Below are 24,896 nucleotides of genomic sequence, written 5' to 3' on the forward strand. Positions count from 1 at the left end.
GTTATAATGAGTTAGAGTAGTAAAGAATCTGCCTCAAAAGGGACAAAATTGAAAATTGTGCAGGACCTTTGGACCACTTCAAAAAGCAGATTGTGAGCTGTATTACCCCTGAGTGTCAACAGCCCTAGTAACTACCTCCAGCCTAAGCAGAAAAGAAGGAATCAAAAAACCTTAATAGTCACCCTCAACACAGCATGGATATGAGAAGATGATGCTACATTTTTCCATGAAAAGGAAGGGGCCAGGTATCAAAAATTAGTTCACACTGTTGATACAATTATTGGCCCATTTTACAGATGAGGAGAGAGAGTGCCAGAGGTCACACAAATTAAACTAGGTAAGCCTTCATCACACTTAAAACACCAAGTGACCATATATAACTTGCTTATCTGCTGTTTGTATGTCTTCCCCACTAGAATGTGGAAGAGCCATAGAATGTATTTTACTGCCATATCCCTGGAACTTGGAACAGTTACTGGGGTGGAGGAAGTGCTCAATAAATATTTGTTAATATTGAAATAAACTGAAATCATCATTCACTCCATGGCTTAATGGGGTAGACTATAATGGACCCTGGCTTGTCTCTCTATCCTGTTATTCTAGAAGGCATAAGAAGTGCCTTTATAATGATTTGGAATTATACCAATTTTATCAAATATATTGGATTGAATCAACAATAAATCAAAATAACATTGTAACATGCCCACACATTTACAATCCATTTGAAAGCATTATATACTCCCAAATACTAACACCAATGTCATGTCTCCATATTTTAATGACAAATTTATTCATAGCTATTTATTATATCTTCTAAATTTACAGGAATTTAGTTTATGATAAAAAGATTGAAAGAGATATATTCACATTCACATTTCTGAATCCAAAATTTCATTTAGTGACATTTTATTTAACAGAAGCCCGTTCATCCTCAGAGATCAAAAGGGACAGAAATAACCTCAACAAGAAGTGAAACATTAATACTATGGTTTTAAGAATATAATAGAGGACCTACAAAATTTCTAAATCCATGTAGAAGTAGATAGAATTAATAAAATTTACCAATGAATATATTCCTAGGATTCAATCATAAAAATAATGCATTAAAAAAATTTGGTAGAAGATGACATGCACTGTGTATGCTTGAAATTGAACCCTTTATTTCTGAAGTGATGCTAAACACATTCTTGAAGACTGGCAAAAAAGGAGGTCACAGAGGCAAATGCCCTCCACATGGTTAAAGATCAAAAAAGTAAGAAAATTCTTTTTCCCCAAGCACAGGCCATTTAATCTCTTCTCTATAGAAGGTTTTCCAAATTACCCATTAACCCCTAACTGCTATATATTTATGTAATTGGCAAGAAACATAATCTACATTGATTATCGATATGCTACACAGTCCCCCATTTTAAAGCCACTGAAAGACTGATTATCTTCTGAAAACATTTTCAACATCTATTCTTATTCTTCAGGTTATAGTTCCTTCTTCAACTTCACCTTCAACATCACACTTATTTTCAGTGTCTTCTTAGTAGAAGACCTAGTAGGAGATGGTAAGGTTGGAAGCTTGAATGATTCCAATGTAGGGAAAGGGACATGGGGTCGTGAAGGGAAAAGAATAACATAGGTTTGGTAAGAATGAGACGATAAACTGCAAAGGATAAAAATCAGCAACACATCACACCAAGAACCAAAATCTAAGGTATTTGGCTCCTAAAATTATGGTGAAGTCAGCCCAAATTGAAGGGGGCGGGGTATGGGGATAGTCATGGATAACAAATATGACTTTAGGTTCAGAAAATGATAGTTGTTATCAAAATGCAGAGAAGGGAGAAAGCTAGTTAGAACATGTGAACACGAGCAGTTCCTGTCATGTGGTACCAGAACTATCAGCCTCCAAAGTAAAAAATTTAGAAAGGTATCAAATATAAAACACAACTCATATGACTTCTGTTAAAGTGTTTCCAGACTACATTGTTGTAATATGTATTTCTAATATCACCAGAAGAACCAAAGAACTTCATTTCTGTTATAACAATTTCAGAGAAGGAGTGATCACAATTTCTTACCCCCCTCCTCTTCTTTTCTTTCTCCTTTTCAGCTAAAGTAACTATCTTGGCATTTTCTCTGACTCTGCCTTCCAGTATTGGAGGAGTTACGGGTTTTCAACTTCCTGCAAATTTTAAATCGGTATGAACAAGGCTAATCAATGAAGAACAATTACTATGGTTTTGAGCTCAAAATGACTTTTTGTCTTTGTAGCCTCTCCAAAAGTGAGTGTAAGCCATGCATATTATAGATAAAGGGGCCAATAAACTTAGAGTAACTTCCAAAGACAGAGCTCAAACACTAATATAAAACTAAGGCTCTAGGGTAGAGACCAGATTTGAGGAAGCATGGGGATATAATTATTGGTTCATGTTTCCACCATCATCAGAGAGGGAAAAACTCCCTCTTTGAAATGAATAACGAAAAAGATGTTTCTTATTAGGGGAAAAAAACTATCCTTAAATGCATACTACTGGCTACTACATAACATACCATGCTGAAACAAATTATAGATCTTCATGCAATCTTTTTGGATTTGCTACTAAATTCCAGGCACTGTTAAGGCACCAGTAATGCAACAGTAAATAAGACAAACTCCCTGCTTGTGTGGAGTTAGTATTCTATTAGGAAAAAGTAAAATAAACAAAATAAGTAAGCTATCTGGTGTGTTAGAAGGTGATAAAAGTTATGGGGAAGAAATAGGCCGGAGAAGGGAAGTATAAAGAACCAACCATGTAATTTTAAATAGAAAAATTCAGAGAGGTCTTTCTAAGAAGGTGACATTTGAATAAAGATGAAGGAAATGAGGGGAAAAAACTATGTGGATATGGGGGAGGGAGGTGTAGAATGAGACAGAATGAACAAAAATGCAAAGGTTTTCAGCTGGAGGAATGTTTGGCAAACTCTTGGCACAGCAAGGATGGCAATTTGGCAAGAGAATAATGAGTAGGAGAAATATTCCTAAGAAATCTCTAAGAAAAGCCAAGGTCAGGGGTAAGAGGGTATATTACGTAGAAATTTAGAAGCAAGAGACTAAACTATTTAACAATTACTTTTGCATTTTACACCCAAAAAGTCCAAACCAATCAGAAAATATGCCATTCTGCTCTGCTGGTGCTTACAGACTTTCTATCAACCCTCCTCATTCTCCATTATAAGGACATTGGTTTTTTATTCTTGCAGGTTTTGAGAAAAGTAAAATGATCTGAGCTCATTCTTATTATAAATCCACTTTAGGGCAAAAGGGCAGATGCAAAGAGATTCATTTTCAGATTATTAAAATATTCCAGGTGGAAAATGTTGAAGTTTTGAAACCAGGTAGTGATGTCATGGTTAGAGAAGTGGTCAGAGTATGGATATTACATTTTGGAGAAGAGCCCACAGTAAGAGCTCGCTGATTTTTTATGTAGTTTTGAGAGAGGGGGGTGGAAAAAGGATGATTGAAAAGTTTTGAGCTCTGGAACCCAGAAGATTAAGGCAACACTTAGGGAGATGGGAAAATTAAAGGAGAAACAAGTTCAGGGGGAAAGAAGATAAGTTTGTTTCTTTGTAAATGTTAAATATGAGATGTTTCATTTCATACATCTAAAGGAAGGGATGGATATTACTGGTCTTCTCCATGAATGGTAGATCCAAAAAGCATTTCAGAATTTTCTAGCACTAAAATCTTATATATTTTTGAGAAACTTTTAGGTAAAAATTTATAAATCAAGACACAAATATTTAATCCTATGCAACCAAGTGAATTGTATTTATATGTGTATAATGTCACATTTTTTCTCAAAAGGAAGCCAGTGTTTATGGTTTCTGTCTAATACTTTTATGAATCCAGTTAGAAAAAAAAAAGGCAGGAGGGAGAAGAAAGCATAGTCATTTTTATTTTCTGAAAGAAGTGAATTCAGAGACGGGGGTTGCTGATGTCTTTGCTGTGCGAAATCATCTGCAGTTGAGCCAGAGAAAGTTGTAAAGTCTACCAAAGAAGGTTCTAGATAAATGTCTCTTTTTCTTCATTAGATGACTTTTCATCTACAGGAATGAAGGAATCTCACAGATACAAATGCGTAATTTGTTAAGCATTTTTTTTTCAAGTCAGGCTAAATAATTTCACTTAATATTTTGAAAGTATGTTTTCAAAATACTGGAGTATTTTTAATAGATTTATTTTTTTAATAAAGATTTTATTTATTTATTCATGAGAGACACAGAGAGAGAGAGAGAGAGAGAGAGGGGCAGAGACATAGGCAGAGGGAGGAGCAGGCTCCATGCAGGGAGCCCAACGTGGGACTCGATTCCGGGTCTCCAGGATCACTCCCTGGGCTGAAGGTGGCGCTAAACCGCTGAGCCACTGGGGCTGCCCAATAGAATTGATTTAAATCAATGTTTCTTTATAATTTTGAATTTATGTTTAATATGTGATAACTTTACATAAAAAATGAAATTTTATTTACTGATCCTTCCCATTGCCATAAGGAACTTAAAAGTTGATTTACTTCTTCATTAAGACCATCCTTTGAAATCTTGTCTAAAAGTGACAGAATACTAAAAATGACATTTTGATTAAGTGAATTGTTGCCCCCTTAAGCTCCAAACATAGACATGTCAGAAAATCTCAGATATTCTAACCAAAATAGCTAAAATTTCTTTAAAAAATGGTTATTGTCCATTTTTAGATGACATTTTAGAAATTTGCATTTTACAGGTGCAACAGATTCAATACTACCAAATTCAACGTTCACCATATGCAAAATGAATGCTTTTTTTAACGCAGAAATGTATATTTATTCAAAAATTATATCATACCAGTTATAATACTGTATTGGAATAAAGAGCTCCCTCTAATAGTAAACAAGTGTTCTTAGTATTCTTATCAAGGACTTGTAGAAGTACCTCTTAGACATATTGTTTTTTTTCTGGATAGTTTTGAAAACAAAAACTACTTGGTTTTGGGATTTTATTTATCTTTTAAATAAGTCTGAAAACTGAAAACTGGACAATGCGTTGAATCTCTGTTATATGTAAACCAATTATAGCCCATTGCAATTTTTTAAAATTGTTAAGGATTTTTCCACTCTTAAAAGTTCCATTAACATTTATTTTGATTTTCATCTAGGTCCCTCTCATTCACCACAAAAATAATTTTGACAGAATAAATGCATTAACATCACTAAGGACACAAATATTTGTATTGAAACTTGAAACTAAGTCCAATACTGACCAACCACCTTATTCATTGTAACAATGTCCACTATCTACTATAAAAATGCATTCATTGCATCTAAATCTATGCTTATTTTTTTGTTTTAATTTCAGCGGTGTCACTTGCATCCTCCATCTTTGAAAAATAGTACAATTTGGCTATTTCAATCCACAGAATTGCTCTTAAATGCTTTTTTTCCCCCACAATCAAAAGGAATAAAATCCCACACTAATCACAAAATAGACTTCATAACAGTATCTCCATGTGTGGGTTAATGTATGGATGTTTACCAAATCAAAACTTGAATTTATGAAAAATTATGTTCTCTAAGCCATTATGATCATGATATTAATGTTTCAAAGTCATGCCTCCTTTTGTATTCTTACTTATTTGTCACCTTTCAAATACTAAGTAGTGCTTATTGAAAATCAGTTTTGTTCCAACTAAAACAAAGAAAACAAATTCTTTTCACTAGAGAAGATAATTATGCATCCTGGTAATTTAGCCAATCTACTTTCATGCCAATATATTTCATACAACTTGCTTATTCTTACATGATCTAATGGCCTCATAAACTTAAAATGCACCACTATTTCTTAGGCCATATATCTACATAGCATATTTAAGTGGAATATATGCCTATGAGCTTATTGATATAAAAAATGTGGATACTATATCTGAAAGTTCAAATACCATGCCAGAGCTCTGCTCCTTTTACTTTGTGTGTGGAAAATCATTCTAAAATGTCCTCATGGCTGATGGCAACTTTTCAAGTAATCCTTAATAAATACACACAAAATAATTTAAAAAGATTTTAACTAACCAGACCAGCTAGACATTTAGATAAAACAACAGAAGAGTACATAGCCTCTCAGTAAGTTTTCTTGATATAATCCCTCTAAAGGACCACAGGCATATCCATAAACCTTCAGGTTGTTTGTAGAAGGAAAGGAAGTCGGTTTCTGAAGATACACTGCCATGGCTCTAAGGGTTTCTATTTGTGAGTAATAAACATGTTCCCCAAGGTCTAAAACAATGCTCCATTTTCTTGATGCATTAGAGGGACCTCTGCTCCCTCAGGAATATTCCAGAAACTTCAAATGTTTAATTTAACAATGTGACCTAGTTAACAATATGAAAGAGAACCTAGCTGCTTGGCTTTCCTGCTTATGAATGTATGAATTTTTCAGGCCTGTAAAGTAGACCAGCATTTTCTGTGAAAAGACTTAAGGAATATCTGCCTACACTATGCAAACTATCCTCGAAATAAAAGAAATCATGCATGCCCACTTTAAACACTTCCTTGTAAAGACTCATGTATTGTTTTAGCCTAATGCCAGATTTGTAAATAACGTGCTCCAGTTACGGTATTGAACTGACACAATAAAGACTTAATACTGTAGGAGAATGTTCCAGGCAAGGCCTCAACGATCCTTCTTCGAATGGTACTCATTTTTCACCCTTTTGATTTAGATGCATTGATTTACTTTCCAGAAGAGACTACCAATAGAATCCACATTCTGGTATCACTGCTTTATCTCATTTTTAAAGAGGCACTTCTTCACATTTCTTAGAGTGTATTTTCACGACAATCTCTTCCTTTGAAGATATCAGGCAAATATCACTGACAATAAGAGTAAAGGTATTTATTTTTACGCCAGCTTTGGAAGCAGCTGCCCCTGAAACAATGGAAGTAAGAAAGGATGTAAGAAGGAGCTGGCAAAACAGGCAGGGTGAGAGAAGCAGTGACTACTAGCTTGTTCCAAATCAAATGTGGTAATTCTTTGATGTCTACATATTTTCAGTGACAAGACAGCTACAAATGGAAAATGTAGATCTCAAAATAGGCATGTTCGTTATGGCCAACAGCTGTGTGTGTGCGCATGCGTGCGCACGAGAGAGAGAGAGAGAGAGAGAGGGGGGACTCCATCACAATTAAACTGACATACAGGAGTGCTTATTTACTAAGTTATGTAACAATAGACATAACTACAGAACACAGGAAATTAAATTAGGGGGGGAAATCCCTAAATGGTGCTAATTAGCTGAGACGGAAGGGAAAATCTATAAAGTTGACCAAATATCCCTTGACTAAGCAGCTCCAAAAACATTTCTGGCCAATGAGTTTACTCACAGATTGAACTCGATAAAGCAATTTCAAAAGGCATCATCGTCATAATTTGTTCATTCGTTTAAAAATATTTTACACAATGCAGCCAACTCTCAACTGCTCGTTTGAAGAGGAGCAGACGCACAGCCACAGGATGCAAAGTCTCCAAATGTTGGGTAAGGGAGATAGTGGGAATCATATTTATAATTGAATAGTTATTCATACAATATGCCTTTCTGGTTATTTTTAGATATGACACTAGCCTTACGAGAGAGAAAAGAAGCTGGCTCTGCTGCTTGACATCTGAAACTGGTCTAAAAATTGGCAATAAACAGTGTGTATCAAGAGAAACATGGGAGAATGAAAAGTTGACCATCATCCTGCACCTTGTTTCTAGTTTATACTAATGCATTGTTTTGCTGAACACTTTCTTCCATTGTATATAAAGTCCAAGACTATAAAATGTATATCAGCTGGGCAAAAATATAAGAATCCTGTGGTTAGGGTCCTTACAGAGATAAGAGTTGCCGGGCCTTTTTATCCCCAATTCACTCCAATCTCAATAATATTTATGGGTAGAGCAGAGGACCTGACAGTTGTTATTCTTCCAGACTTAACTTGAGGTTGGCATTTTCAAGGTATATTTCAATCATATTATTTATGCATATTTATGCATTTTTACAAACACCAAACAGTCCATTTGCGATACTTATGCAGATTGGTGTACTGATCTTGATTTTAAGATTTTGGTATAGAATTATAACTGGAATTTTTGAAGCTTTTGGCTAAAAAGCATATAAAGGCTGTTACATTTATTTCTATCGGTTTCCAAGAGCTCCTTGAGATATTTTTCTTTCAAAAGAATATTTTAGTGGTAAATTTTCAATCTCAAAAATTACCACTCTGAAAAGGTGGCAAAAATCTTGCCTTTTCACACTGGAATTTGAAATTTAAAGTAATATTTTTAAAATGTGCTATAATTGCAGGATTTTTATGAAATAAAAACTAAATAACATAAGGATTCCACATCTAGATTTAAGCTATAATATGCTGTCTCAGATGCCCTCAGATGCTTTCATTATGTCTTATGAATACAATATGTTCTTTCAATCTTTTCTGGAAAGAAAATCTGTACTTATAGGTTCATTAGGATAATTAACTTGAATTTGAGAGAAATTATATTATTCTTGGTCACCTGATACTACCTACATTATGTTGAGACCTGTTGTTTTCTGAAGGAAAAATGTATTCACTAAAATGGCACAAATTCAAGATTTCATTACAAATTAAATTAGAATTCCCTTAAAATAGGTTCACTGAAAGTCTATTTCACTATACTTCATTTTCATTAACTTTAGTGGAAATAGTTTTCCAGAGTTAGCATCTCATGTAATTATTTAAACATCTGTAAGATCATTGAATATGTATTATTTATTTTATAAGCCTGTCACATCAAGGATTTATTAGAGCTCAATAAAAATATATATATGTGCATGTGAATATATATACATATATATATTCACATATATATATGTATATATATGTGTGTGTGTATATATATATACATATATGTATGTATATATATTTCCAACCAGAGCACAAGAATTAGAAATTAGCCCCTTATACATGGCAACTTTTATGTCCAAAATTAGTTGTCAGAACACTATTCACGTATGAGTTCTCTTTCTCTTGGTCAAAGGATTTTAGGGGGGAAATGTTCTTAAAGTACATCAGACAAGGATACAATGGGGTCTCAAATAAAAGACACACTGTGAAGACAGTAGTTTAAAAAAAAATCCACTCTCTTTCAGAATTCCACATCTTAATCTGGGGAACATATCTCTTCACAAAACTCCAGGAATTAAACAACATAGAAGAGTTCAAGTGTTTAGTTTTCCAGCTCCTCTGCCATTCCTTTTCTCCAAAATTCAAGGCCAGTGATAACTGGACACATTTTCTGTGAAATGAAAATCACTAGACAGGATTTACATTTATCATCCTAATTTCCTAGAATCATCTAGTCACCTGTGTCCATTAAAAGTACATTGGAATATGACAGTTTCAGAGAAAAACATTGAAACGATCACTATGATAGCTGAAATATGGCTTCATAGGAAACAGGGCTACATTTAATTAGCTTCCATTGAGTACGTGTCTTTTCTGTTTTTTGTTATAGTTCATACCACTGGCATGGACTCATGAGCCAATCTTTTCCAATTTCAGTTACTACCAAAGTTTACAAACTTGATGTGAAGATTACATTATATTTACAAAGAACTTGGCACTTACAGAATAAATTATTGACTTTTTTTTTCTTTAACTCCAGACCAGGACACCCATGGTTCAAGCGAATGGGAAAGCCCAATGTCTTATTTTATATTATGCTACATTAACATGAATAAATAAGTTTCCAGCTGGTCATTCCTCCACAGTGCTGTCCCTGTTGCTGAAAACAAGTACCTTCCATTTCTAATCCATGGGGAGTGCAGAGAAGTTATCAGTCCAGAGAGAGCAAAGGTTGCATGTTTTCTTCTTCATTTTTATCCATGCGTTTTAATACTGTAGGATCCACTACCGATTGGGATCTGGAAATGATAAGGCCTATGTCAGTGAGTAATTATCAAATAATCACATTCCCTTCCCTGTCTTTTCTCCATTATTACCTGTCTCAGAGATGTGGATTATCTTCCCTACATCAAGGAATTTATGAACTGAGAATGCTGAAAAATTAGAGTGGGGCATACTTACGTTGGGTTTTGCATCAGAGGAAGAAAAAAAAATCCCCTCTGAATTCTAAATAGAATAATGAACAGCAAAGGCTTCTGAATGTACCATAATAGGCTTACATTCTCCTCTTCACAGAGAATTTATAGAATAGGACAGATCTGTGATAATAGAACATTTCCAAGTAGGAAATTATTACAGTGAAACTACTGTTATGAGAAATGAAAGAGAAACAATAAGAACCTTGATTCCTCTCCTAAAGAGCATTATGAGGGGTGCCTGCGTGACTCAGTTAAGCCAAGACTCTCCTTGATTTCATGTCAGGTCATGATCTCAGGGTGGTGAGATTGAGCTCTGCATTGGGGTCCAATCTGGGGGTGGAGCCTGCTTGAGATTCTCTCTCCCCCCCTCTCCCTCCACCCCTCCCCCAGTTCTCTTGCAACCTCTATCTCTCTCAAATAAATAAGTCTTTAAAGAAAAGGAGGTCTGTGAAACAAATTCAACATGAATGTGCATTTTTTGACCATCATTTTTTATTTCTAATGACCCCATTAGAAAAAAAGAATCAAAATTTGAATGTGAGACTGTCAGATTCCCCACTAGAACATCCAAATAAAATCAGTCTTACTCTGGAAAGTTTTGTGAACCGACTTAAGATTTTTTAAAAAAGCAAAGCAAAACAAAACAAAAAAAAAAAGAAAAAACAAAACCTCTTTTGTCTAGGCAGGGGCACTTTCTGATTAGGAGAGCAAGTATCTGAACTCCTTACACATGCTTTTGATAGTAGGTGGGAATTATATCTCAATTCATCATTAGGAAACAACATGAAACTGAGAAGGAGGAAAGTCAATGAAACATGCTACTGTTATGGCAGGAAACTGCATTCTTAATAGCTATGGCATTAAAGAAGCAGCTGCCCTTTTAAAATTCTCCTCGGTAATGAATTTTCCCCCTGCTGCTGCATTCCAGCCAATTGGCTATTGCTGTGGCAATATGCCTCTTAGCAAACCTCATTAACTCTCAAGAAGAAAGACTATAAGCTAAAATACAACTGCACATGCTAATGAAAAAGAACAGCAATGGAACTAATTATCAAAGCAAAAATAATTATAGGATTAACTGATTAATTGACGCATTCATTTAAATAAACTTAAATTCATTTCTAAAGAGGGAACAAAAAGAAAGGCGAGGACATTAAAACAAGAATGTTTTATTTCCTAAGTCATTTTCACTGTTTTATCTCAATAATACATTATAGGTCAATATATGTCTGTATCAGACAGGAGATCAACTAAAGTTGAATTAGCAGATGAGAAAGAGAGAGAGAGATAAGGAGAGGGAGAAGGAAAAGAAGAGGAAGCAGAAGAAGGGATTTTGCATCACTTTTAAGTCCAATAATAATTTATCTTAGGAAAAATGTTTTATCTCAAGAATAAAATACATTCTAACACAGTGGACAACGGCACAAAACACTTAGGAATTAGACCTTTAATATTGTTTTACTTAGACTAAAATTTAAAAAAAATTTCCCAAGAAAAATCCATGCTAAAATACAAAAAAAAAAAATGTTCATTTAATGTCCTATACTGAAGTATTAACTTGACAACTGGTCCCCACTAAACCACAAGTTCCATGAGCAGAGATTTCATCAGTTTCTTTCCTTATGGTGAACACAACGTGTATCATAGAGGCTATTACACAACACTGTCTCCATATCTTCAATTCTATCCAAGAAATAGTTTGCAGACTGAAAGAACTTTGGGATTAAGCATTTAAAACAAAGAGTAATAAAGATAAAGCAATTCACCTATTAAAAAAAAAGAAATTCTTAACAGAAAATATGTTTCAAAATTCTCACAAAGTTAGATTTAGTCTATAAATGTTGATGCCTATCTTAATGACATCAATTAATCCACACCAAAGCTCTTCAGACAGCACAAAGTACACAATTTAAGCATTTGCTGTGAGGTTCTATTAAAACACATATCATGTACACACATGGGCACGCACACCCACATACAATCTTTTAAATCCTTATGTTCCTTGACTATTTAAAAAAATGATTAGAGGATATGGTGACTTTAATGAAATATTTTAAATTACAGTGCACTATCAACCTGGAATTAAATTTCTAGTTTGCTTTCATCATGCACAACTGGTATCAGGATTGTTGGATGATGAATGCTGGCTCCATATATAGAACAATTCCTCAATAAAACAAGTCAGGCAGAAATGATTTCTGATTAAGAATTTTTTTTTTTTGGTATTTAATTGTCCCAAATGTACCATTATTCTAGTCCAGATTTTTCTCTGTCTTATCCAAAACAACAGGGCTGTTTGCGCAGGACCACAACCTATTAGTGCATCAGTCTGTTTCTGCTGCAATAGAAGGTGTTGTTTATCATTAACTCATAGCATATCTCAGTGGACTCCAGATAGCCTCTGCTGTCTTTGCAATAAATAACTTTTCTTTTTTTCACAAAACCCAAGAATTTAATTATTCAGGTATCATGTATCCATTTGCCATGAGCCCACAATATTGTGCTATACCTTAATGTAGGAGGATAGATTTTGGACAGAAAGGGATTCTGATTCTAGTTCTGCTAATTTACTAGCTCTTAGGACCAGGAGGAAACTATTTAAACTTCCTAGATTTTGTTCTTTTAACTAGAAGATGGAGAAAAATAACACCTACATCATATAGATGTACTAAGGATCAAGTTCAATGATGTGTACGTAAACCACAGCACAAATTCTGGCAAAAAAGCAAATGGTAGCAGTTAGGGAGATGACTTTTGGAGTTGCATAGCCTGTTTTTCAATATTAGCAGTGCTACTTTGTGGCTATGTGACATGTGGAAGTTACTTACCTTCTCTGTATCTGGGTCTCCTCACCAAAGAAAGGGAAATAGCACTATCTAATTAACTGTTTACAGAAGCAAAGGAGTCAATATATACAAAGCATTATTAGATGGAGTCTGACAAGTAGTAACAGTAGATGTTGAATATTATTCAATAAAATCAGAGCTCGTATCACAATGGCAATAGTTCACTGCACTGTTACGTGCCTATCCTAGGCACTATCCTAAGTACTAGAGATATAAGGTGAAAGACTTTCCCCTAGTATAAGGCCCCCACAATCCACCGAACTTTGTATTTTTCATGTGACTATCTATGTTATCCCTCCACAAACTAACACAGGGGCACAAAGTCATCTTCCTACACATCTAGCTAAATTCCCCTGATGGGGGAAATATCTACAAGTCTTTGGTGAAGAAATGATTCTTTTTCCCTCTCAATCTAATGATATTCCAAAACTGGGGAAAAAATGGAGGAGGGGAGACCAGGGGGAAACCTAGGAACAATTCTCTCCCATCCTTGATGGGGAACTGGCACTCCCTGACACACAGAAGGTGAGAATCAAATACAGTAATTTTCTTAAGCTCATTCTTCATAAGATTTCAGATAAAACCCTAAAAGCTTCGTATTATATAAAACCTACACCAAACAAAGCATGTCTGAAATTCTAATCAATCCACGTCAGAAGCAAGAAACTCAGGGTTGGGGAGGTCAACGTGCTATGAGCCAAGTCTGCAAGAGGACAGAATGGCCTAATTAATTGGAAAGGAAAATCAGGATCCAAAAAGACTTCAAAAGGTAGACAGACTGAGCCAAATCTAACAAGATGGTGTTAATCAATTAAAATGATCTGCTTGGAAAAAAAAAAAAAGCTAAACACAGAAAGAGAGAATTATGAAGACATGGATCTATAAGTGAAGAGCCTCTTCTAGTGCTAGGGAGTTCAATATGAGTCAGCAATGTGCTCTGGCTGCCTGAACTGCAGCAACAGTCAACAACAGACACCAAAGGAAGCCAATGAGGGCAAATGCTAGGCAAAGCATTCTGGTACTGAAGCACAAGTAGTAATAGCATCAGAAGTCTCCTATTCAGACAAAGCCACTGAAGTCTTCATGAAGCCTAATTTGGGGATGGGGCATAACACTAAATAAAATGAGTCAACTGACAGGCAGAAAATAAATGAGGTGACTGACAGGGAGAGACCAGCATGAGGAGAAAATAGAGTTGATTAAGACCTAGGGCCTGATAAAGACCTAATGGCTCTTTTAGCGAGATGACTTTGGATTGGGAGATGCAGGAAAAGAGCATCCCATGCAGCCACGACAAGTGGCCATTAGAGAGTATTGAGCCAGAGAAGGAGGCTACAGGAGCAGAAAGAAGGATATTGGGGCTGAAAGATGGGGAAGAGAGAGAAGGTGGGAGACACATAGAGGAGTGAGGGGGGCAGGATCAGATCACATAGCACTTTGTAGGCCATGCTACAGAATTTATTTTATTCACTGTATCATCAGCAGCCACTAAAAAGAAATTAGAGAAATAAAATCTGACTTATATTTAAAAAGATCTTTTAGATTGCCACATGGATGATAAATGGGAGCCAGGGGAGCAGGATCAGGTGAGAGGCAAAGACACCAGGTAGGAAGTCTGGGAGGAATGCAGGCACGCAGACTGTAGGTGATAGGATACACACAGATTGTATAGGATATGGAGAGAGATGTGCTCAGAGGAGGGGACCATGTTGGTGAACAAGTCACAGAAGAAGTGGGTAAAGGAAATGAGCATTATTAGCTGGTAAGGAGAAAAACCAAGGATCACAGATGACAGCTGTTTCCAAATCCTTATATAGCTCAGTTCCAGAGTTGAGAGCACTACGTCATACTATCTGGAAGGATAGACGAGGAAGATTTACATCAACAACATGGAAGGCTCTATACCTCATGGATTAGAATCCCAGTCCACTACATGCAGACTGTGTGATTTTGAGGAAACAGTATCTGTTTAACAGGGTGGCTGTGAGGATTATATAAATTAATGTTACAAAAAAGACATCTCAAAAGAGCCCGACTCATGATAAGTACATAGTAAATGGCAGATTGTAACAACAATTAGGATCATTATTTTTATCAGAAGGAAGTTATTCTTAGGAAACTGGGTTTTAAATTTTTGTTTTAGAAAAACTGTTTTGAGAATTTGATGAAATATATGCCATTTCCTCTAGAAAAACACACAAATATATATATATATATATATATGGCTGGAAATACCTACACATGCAATTTTAAATATAATGTTTAGCACTTAACAGATGCCTCTAAGAGCCCGTCCATGGATCAGCTTGATAGGAGAGCATAGAACTCACAGTAAGAAGCCCTGTTTTAAGAGAAAGGAGTTGAGAAGCCCAGACTTGGCTTATACATAAGGTTGTTTATTGGTGAAGAAATGAAAGCTGGAGATGTCTCCAGTCATTCCTTTCTCTCCAACACATCGCTGAGCAGCCTGGGGAGAGGAAGACACCACACACACAACAGTAGCAACAACAGCAGCAGCTGTACAAAAAGGGCCACCTCTGGGAACAAAGGTGCCTCTGCGTGAGCAGAACTATGACCAAGGGACCATAGGTTTTTATCAAAGAGGCAAGTGTGAGGGGTGACAGGGGCAATGCCTTGGTCTTCCCTGAGCTAGGTGAAGAGAGACTTGCAGAAGCTGTGGTTCTTAAATTTCTGTAGTGGGAAATAAGCTGAGAAATAATACTCGTTACTATCGTCCAGGTGAACTCTGGGGTGCTGCGGCCTGGGGGAAGCTGAAAATTAGGTATCTTCTGGTTTGCTACAGAACGCAAGCTCAGAGGTAGTTATGCATTTGGGTATGTTCAGCAACTCCCCCACCCTCCATCACCGCTAGGCCATGGATGTGTGTGTGTATCCACCATGAATCCAAAACACCAAGGGAGGTGCGTATTATAGAGCATGGGTTCAACAAATCTGTCCTGATGGAAAGAAAACAGGCATAAAAGTACCTTGAGAATCAAAGCAGGGAATCAGCATCTCACTCAAGAATGAACTTTATAAAGAGTAAAGCTATAGGAAAATAGAATGTTTTGCCCCAGGAACGGCTAGAGTTTTAAATCAGAAACATGGCTGAGATACTAAAGGGAGCATATAAGGTTTTAAATATATTGTTTGAAATGTGTGCGCATGTGTGTTTGCCATGGATCTCTTTCTTCCAATGAAATCTTATACTAGAGTCTAGTAAATTGCCTGGATAGAGGAGAGTTGTTCTCACTGTGGTCACGGGCACTGTCCCCACCCCACCTGCTTGGCCTAAGACACTCCCCCCAGAACTTTAAGAGTACAGTTTGAAAACCACTAGATTTAGTGACCCCTAACAGCCTTATTAGATTGTCTGTGAATATAAAACAAAACTGAGTTGACATAGCCTTGAAGGACTTTGTCTTTGACTCAAAATTCCTAGATGTCTAATCATGGGGATGAAAAAGGATTTAAGATCCCACAAAATACATATTCCCCCAAATTATAAACCCTGGAATTAAACCCTATCCTGGCTGCTGCCCACTTCCCAGCCACCTCCAGCATACCTCTTCATGGACTTGGGGGAGAGTTCCTTTTCCACCTCCTTCACAGGCATGCTGTAGGAGTCTACATTGTATTCACTGTCATCATCATATTCGTGGTCTAGCAGTGTTCTCGCCCACGTTCCCATGTCATAAGGGGGCAGCATTCCTCCAAACTCAGAAGGCAGGATCTCGGGATGAATTAGTTGGTGTAGACTGTTCAGGTTGTTACCATGCAAAAATATCTACAAATGCAAGAAGAAGGGTGAGGAGAAGAAACACGCATGGGAGGATTCATACCATCCAAATGCTAGGAGGAAGGAGTGAGGATAGGAAAGCAAAAACAAGAGTTTTCCATGTCTGTTAAAATATTTAAGTCCTTTATTCACTCTGTGACACAAACAGGGCTGGTACTATTATCCTACTATTTCCTATAAAAATTCCAAGGCGTTGGAATTGTAAGCAGTTTCTCGAAAGTCAGACAGTGGTTAGGTTAAAGAGCTGGAACCTGATACTTGGTTTCCTACTTTATAGTTGAGGACATGAGCAGAATCCAACGTGCATGCTGATCTGTACATCATCTTGATGTTAGTTGTGCAAAGCTAATGATGTGCATAATGCATGCTGTTAAAATAGAGCCTTCTCATGAGGGACTCATCAACTATAGAGCCCATCCAAGTTATTAAGCCCAAAAGCTGTTACCAGTATGGCTTTCTTTTTTATCATCAATAAAAATAAGAACACTGTAACCACTAAATTACAGCTTTGTAATGCAAAGTGTGTGATGTAAATAAAAGTGGATTAGCATCATCATAATAAAAGGTTGAGTGAAGGTTCACATCCCAAAGGACTTGTGTTCTATAATGTTGCCAGCATCTTCTCTACAAGAGGTTTCCACCACGCTTATTATTCAAATAAAAATGGAATAATGGAGTGAAAATGTAAAGCTGTATATATACATCAATTATTGGTATGATTGTCTCCTAGAGCTTTTAAAAAAAAAACTGAAAAATTATCGAGGCACCTGGTGGTTCACTCAGCTGAGCTTCCAACTCTTGGTTTAGGCTCAGGTCATGCCCTCGGGTGGTGGGATCAAGCCCTGCATCAAACTCCATGTTCAGTGTGGAGTCTGCTTGAGATTCTCTCTCTCTCTCCATCTCCCTCTGTCCCTGCCCTGCTCTCTCTCTCATAAATAAATAAACCATTACACGGAAAAATTATTCAAGGTACATACTCAGGATTCGTTTTCCCATAAGTTGCTATCTCTTTTCTCTTCCTTCATTTCCATCTCAAAACTATAGATCAGCTTTCTCTGAAAAAGCATTCGTGTCCTCTCATATAATTTATGTCATATTTTTTAATGATTATAGCTTGTAAGTAACTTAGAAATCGTCACTTATGGCATATAAGGGACTTGTACTTCAGGTTCATGATGAATAGACTAACATAATTATCTTTGCTTTCCGTAATTTTTGAGTTGACTAACGTCAACGTATAGAAAAACAAGGAAAAACCAGTCTACAACATACAGCAAAATGATAGGGATGGGAATTATCAACTAACAAGTAATTTCAACAGATTTCAGACCAGGAAAAGCAGATGAGAGCAGGTCACTGGCCAAAATAGGCAGAGCAAATGGCTGCCTGAAATACTTGACGTGGAGCCTACAGAGGTGGAAGATGCCATCTGCTCCAATGTACATTAGGTTAATTGCAAAGTTTATACCTTCCCACTCCTCTTTGCAGAGCACAATAGCACCCCCTACACACACATACATACACACACACACACAGGGTTAGATTCTTCTCATAAAAAATCAAAATAATTTGGGGGGATAGTTAAGTTCTAACACTTGAAACTCTTGTTTTATTAATTATGCAACCTTATTTCATTAGATGCGTTTCTTCACGTAAGAAACATCTTTCAAGTTATGCGCGAGTTCTCATAATAAATCCTTAGAGAAGTAAATGAAATCCTAGCACACTACTTCCTCTCTCTTTGCTAACATCCTGCTACCTCCTCCCTCAATATCACTTTCAGCTTTGGCCTTGTTTTCTCTTTCACTGAAAAAATAGGGCAACCAGATGCGACCCACCCACCAGCATCTGTTTCCATATGCTGCGCCTCCGCTCCTAGTACAATGGAAAGATAAACTCTACAAAGGCCACCCTCTCCACCTGTGCACTAGAAGCCATCCCCTCTCCTCTACTCAGTTAGATTGCTCAAGCAATTCTCTTCTGTCTCTCTCAACATCATCAAATTTCCTCCGTCTGCTGGATCTTTTCCATCAGAGGACAAACTTGCCAACTCTTCTCTTCCCATTTCCCCCTCAGACACACAAAACCTCTCTTGGCCAGACTTCTACTTCCAGTTATTATCTTATTTCTCTCCTTCTCTTTATTACAAAACTCATCAAAGGAGTTGTTTATTTTCACCTTCCAAATACACTAGTCCCATTTTTCCTGAATCCAGTCCAGACAGGCCTTGCCTCCCACTCTACAGCATGAAGACAGCTCTTGTCGGGCTTTTTCTCATTGCTAAATCAGTGTCCAATTCTCAGCCCTTATTTTTCTTGAACTCTCAGCAGCATTGGACATAAATGACTCTCGTCATTGAAACATTTATTCCCAGCATCTCTTGATTTCCTCCTACTTTGACAGATGCTTCTTTTCAGTCTCTTTTACCAATTATTCCTCATCAGCCCAACATCTTAGTGTCACAGAGCTCCAGACTTCACTTCTTAGATTTATCCTTTTCTCTAAGTATACTTACTACTCCCTGGTGATCTCATTCAGTCTACTGGCCCTAAATATTGTTCACACGGTGAACATTTATATATCGAATCCAGACCATTCCTTTGAACTTCAGATTGCTCTTTCCACTCTCTACTTGACATTTCCACTTAAAAGGTCAATGGGCACACACACAAAAAAAGGTCAGTGGGCACCTCCAACTTAATATGTCCAAAACTGAACTTACAACTTTTTTCCTGAAATCAGTTCCTCTCTCTTTTCAACATCAGTTACTGGTATGACTGCTTCTAGTTTCTCAGGCTAAGACCTTCAACTCATCCTTATTTGCTTTCTAAGTTGTCAGTAAGTCTTTTTGGTTCTTCATTCAAAATATATCATGATTCTGAACATCTGACCAATTCCGCCCCTACAACCTTTAATCAAACTACAATCATCCTTCAAATTATATTACTGTGCTAACCTTCTAACTGTTCTCCCCACTTCCACTCTGACCACCTACGCTTTATTCTCAACACAGCAGCCAGAATGACCATATCACAAGGTTAGTTAGATAATGTGTCCCTGCTCACAATTCTCCATCGGCTTTTCCTTTCCCTTAGAGTAAATCTTCTAAGGCTCTCTATAAACTCTTTCACTGAACACATCTCATACCTCCTCCCTGCTGAAACACACGATGCACACATTTGTCTCAAGACTGAAGAGTCTTGCCTTTAGATATCTCCATGGCTTCTCCTCTCATATCCTGCAAGCCTTTCATTTATTCAAGTTTTCCTGTTATTTTTCTCCTTACATTTTTTCTCTTCCACCATTTCATGCAAGAATGTCTTGTTCTTGTGGGCTCCCTTGCCTCTGATTACCTTACTATTCTAAGAATTAGCCTAGATAATACTTTTATTTTACTTCCCTATACTGTGTCATTAAGATTATGGTAGGTGACCTGAGTGGAAGGGAGGGAAGTAAAATGTGTTTGGGAATCAGCAAAGAATAGAAGAGAGAGTCCATCATATTGAGGAACAGGTAGAAAGTTGCACCAATCAGTGGGGAGGCCTGTTATCCTGTCAGCTCTTGCAGAGTGGCGAGACCATAACCCTAGAATAGCTGAAGAGTGCCTGGGGTTGAAGACTAGCCATTTGGGTTCTAGCTTTAGTGGAGATGCTATTTTTTTTCACAGACAACTTGGGGGCAAAAGGAGATCTTAATTCAAGGAAATAATACTGGCTTGAAGAGTAAGGATGTCCAAAGAGGCCATATTGGATGGGAAATTTGGTTCCATGTAAAAGATTCCCGATATTAATGAGATTTTGAGAAGAAAGGATTCTATACCACCTAGGGTTGATATTCCCATCAGTCCAGTATGTTGGTGACTCAAAGTCAGATTTCATTTAATCAGAAAAAAAGAAAGAAAGAACCATTTGTCTTTGGTGACAAAAGATTCACAACTATTCCTTAGTTTTCTTTTACCAGTTTTTCAGAGCACAGATTTATAGCATCTGCAGTATAAAGCGTTTGAGTAATATTATGATGCTGGATCACTTGGAATACCAGTAAATATAATAGCTTTGTGCTTTATATTGATTCTATAGGTAGAAACCAAAAAGTGTTTTAACCTATAACTATTTTCTCATATGAAGATTTACAAGTCATATAGTTTTAATCAAAATGGTAAGGTTCAGATACCTCCCTTCCATCTAGAATAATTCTAGTAGCAGTGAATTTTTCTAAGCATTGTCAAAATTACTCAATTCAATCAAATAGCCCCAGCCCTGGAGGTTTCCTCATTTTCTTAGACTTGATCCTCTTTAGTCGTTTTCCACAGAGCAGAACACCCTGCTTGATCCTCTTTAGTCTTTTTCCACAGAACACCCTTCAGAACAAGTCACCCTGTCCTAAAGTCTTTCAAACTTTTTCCCCATCATTCTGACTGAAAGCCCAGACCCTTCAGGTGAATACAAGCCCCCACATGATTTGGCACACCGTATTCCCTTCTATCCCATCGTGTATCACCCTCCTCAGTAGCTCATTCTGCTCTAGCTTTCTGAGTCTTCTTGCTGTTTGCCTAGTATATCAGGCAAGTTTCTACCTCAGGGCCTTTGTCTTTCTGGAACGATCTTCTTAATAAATCCACATGGTCAGCTCCACTATCTCCCAGGTGTGATTTAGAGCAATTTGCTTAGCCTTCTGTGCCTCATTTTCTCATCCCTAGAAGGAGAAAAACAACAGTGCTTCCCCTAGAGCTGTCCTTGTAAGGATTAACGGAATTAACATATGTAAAGTCCTTAGAACAGCATGTGGCATAGAGTGAATACTACAGAAGCATTCACTAGTGCAATATGTACTAAAAGCCCCAGCAGGTGTTTTGGATCCTGATCATCTCTTCATAAAACAAAGTTTGGAAGCGTTATTTGTGAAGCACATCAATACACTTTTCTGAACTCTAACATGTAAATTAATTTCATTCTCACTGGTAGAAACAATTCCTGATATAAATTACAATTTTTTACAGAGTCTTCCCCCTTTACTGCCGGAACATTTTCAACAAATTCATATACAGAAGACCTTCTGTTCAATAACGGTTAATACAAACACATATTTAGCAATTATTTCCCCTTTATGCTCAGAATGAGGCCTCTATAACATGGCTCAGAGATACCTGAAGTGCCTTCTCATTCACTGAGAAACATGGAAAATTACTTTCAATACACATTTAGAAGTGAAGTATATTTTACTTTGGAACTAATCATTTGAAAATTGGTCACAGCACGGAGGCAAAAATAGCTCTAAATCTGGAATATTTGGATTCATATATTAGCTCTACAACTCTACAGCTGTGTAAATGAGTAAGCAAGTTACTTAACCATCTTAAGACTTACTTTTCTCAGCTGTGAAATAGGAGATAAGGCTTACTAAATTTATGCTTCAGAGGCTTTTGGAGGATAAAATGAAATAATGGACATTAAAATGCATTTTGCAATCTATATTATTAATAATAACGATAAATGTGTTCAGCCCTTACCATGTACCGTGCACTGTGCCAAATGCTTTATACAAACTATCTTATTTGCAGAAAACAACGATTATTATGTTGTAGATGCTTTGAATGATCCACATTGTTAGATGAAACCGAGTCTTTGAACGCAAGTAACTTGTCATTTAAAGAAATACTAATATCTCTACACATCAGCATTCTTTCTGAAAAGCATGATTGAACATGACAATCACTACAAAATTATGTTAGACACTACAAAACTCTCTATATTCAATGTGATACATATTATGAAATGACTAATATTCATATGTCAGCTTATAAAATTATAACTTTGATCTAGATTTTACTTGAAATTAAGTGTACTAATAAAAATCTAGTAACATGGCATAATTATTTATTTTTTTTACTTTTAAACTGAGGCTTTATATAATGATGTACTGCGATGTTCTCCCAATTTGTGGGAAGGCCAATGAGCAGGCTTTTAAATATTTCTTTCATACACACACTGATCAGAATTAATCATAGGGTCTTGAAGAATTTTTAAATGTCTTAAAAGTATACTTATATGCACTACAGGGGTAGATTTTACCACAGCCAGTACTACATACACATTTTGCAGCGTAATTTGTTGAACATGGGAAGAAAAAGAATACAAAAACAAAGAAACAAGCAAATACCCTTTTCCGAGTCTTCTCCTTGAGGAAAGGCCGGATCACGGTGTACAGGGCATGGATATACCATGGCTGATTGACAAAGTGAATTCCTCCAAACCTCGCTGGGAAGCTATCCTAGAGGAACACAGAGTGGGGAGAAAAACCAACACGTGCTTTAATATACTGAGACGGCTTGAGGAAGGTCATATGGTGTATAAATTTGTTATTCCGCACACTTAGCTGAGATTATTTGTAGAGTTAAGATGACTAAGAAAGAAGGAAGAAACTTACCACACTAAATATTGCAACTTTCAGACCTAAACTGAAGCAATACGTAATAAAGCAAATCCTTCTCAAGAACAGTTTGTTGATAAGAGCTTCAGCATTTTTAGGAACGCTGTATTTTAAGCCTACAAACTGTTAACAGTCACTATTGGCCAAGAAACAGAAATAAAAGACACGAGGGATTTGTCAAATACTGAATCTATGTTAGATAAGCATTTTATTTAAATTGTTTAAAGTATATCTAAATTAAAGTATTTTCTTAAATTTCACTATACTTATCTACAACGTGAGCACTACCATGTATCAAAACTCACTTTATTCTATGTTGTCAACTTCATTATAAACATTCTCCTTCCCTTATTTCAGCTGTAAAAAACAGGGGGCAAACAGGCTTAAGCAAAATAAAAACTTTGTGTTGTAGTGTGGGAAATTTGGGGATGCATTATTGCAAGGTGAAGTCAAAACCCTCTGAACTCACCCCTTTTCAGGAAGAAAACAGGCCTATCCTAAAGCCAGTCTCCTCTTCAGCAGGAACTCACTTGTGTAAGGCTTGAATCTGAAGTGATGTAAAGATGTCTTTTCTTCCTATCTGTGACTAAACAGGTGCGTCCCACTTCACTCCATAATATGAAGGAAATCCTTCAGCTGAATAGATTGCAACATCTGACCTCACTTGAGTGTGCTATGGATTCCACATAAATGAATGGATCCTTGCTACTAGTTCGAAATCCCACACTCAACTATGAAAGTCTTGTTAAGAAAAAAAGCAACAAAAACTATACCACTAAAAGTGTCTCTCGGGAAGTATCATAATAACTGACATTCTTCTGGATTCTTTTTAGAGCATGAATGGGAACAAAGAAAAACTAAAGGAACTGAAATAATCATAGGTGCATTTAAAAAAAATTTTTTAAACAAGATTGTCTAGTCAAAAACCCTATTATGTTATGCTGTGCATGTTTTACCTTTGGGGAGACACTTAGGAGCATTAATAATTAATTCATGGTTTTCTATGTTGATTTTCAGAGCCAATAGCACTTTTTTTTTTTTTTTTTTGCAAAGCCATTTCTATCTCTGGCAGCAATGCACTATAAAAAAACAATACTTAAAAAATAAATAAATTGGAATAACTAAAAGTAAAATACATCTCCTTTTATGTAAGCACCTTACTTCTTTTATAAACATGTAGTTTTCATTCCTCAAGAATTTATTATGATAATAGAAATGAATTACATAGAAATGTAGACATCGTATGTTTTTAAGTTATGATATTTTTATACATAAAAAGAAAATAATCTATGTACAATAAAGAGAATGCTAAGATAAACATCCATGTGCCCTCCACTCAGCTTAAGAAATAGAACGTGGTTGGTAACCTTAGAGTTGACTTTATTCATATTCTCTGTTCCTCTACCACATTTTAAAATTTTGTATTATAAATGTTTTTCTTATATTTTATAAGCGTTATAAATATATAAATATCTTACTCCTTATTTATTTTATAATTTTGTATATTTTATTTATTTCTATATTTTATATTTCTTGCTATGGATATACCTACAACCCCTAAAAGATACTGTTAGGTTTTCTAAGTACTTAAACTTTCTAAATATATGAATGTATTCTTCTAGCATCATATTATATTGTTTTTGAAGTTCCTCGTATTTGAGTTTTACACATGTGCAACTGTAGTTGTCACTATTGTATGGTA

General features: G+C 36.2%; 1 protein-coding gene across 1 annotated transcript in view; it reads right to left on the minus strand.

Moving 5' to 3' along the window:
* Window positions 1-9,139: 9,139 nt before the first annotated feature.
* The window catches only part of CLVS2 (clavesin 2), a 66,283-nt gene continuing 50,526 nt past the window's right edge, over window positions 9,140-24,896 (minus strand). The window contains exons 4-6 of the mRNA XM_026013393.2: window positions 22,925-23,035; window positions 16,533-16,753; window positions 9,140-9,940 (exon numbers count right to left, since the gene is read on the minus strand). Coding sequence (XP_025869178.1) covers window positions 9,853-9,940; window positions 16,533-16,753; window positions 22,925-23,035 — 420 coding nt within the window. The 3' untranslated portion in view covers window positions 9,140-9,852. The remainder of the gene's footprint in view (window positions 9,941-16,532; window positions 16,754-22,924; window positions 23,036-24,896) is intronic.

Source organism: Vulpes vulpes, chromosome 1 (genome assembly GCF_048418805.1).
Source record: "Vulpes vulpes isolate BD-2025 chromosome 1, VulVul3, whole genome shotgun sequence".
Classification (NCBI taxonomy): Eukaryota; Metazoa; Chordata; class Mammalia; order Carnivora; family Canidae; genus Vulpes; species Vulpes vulpes.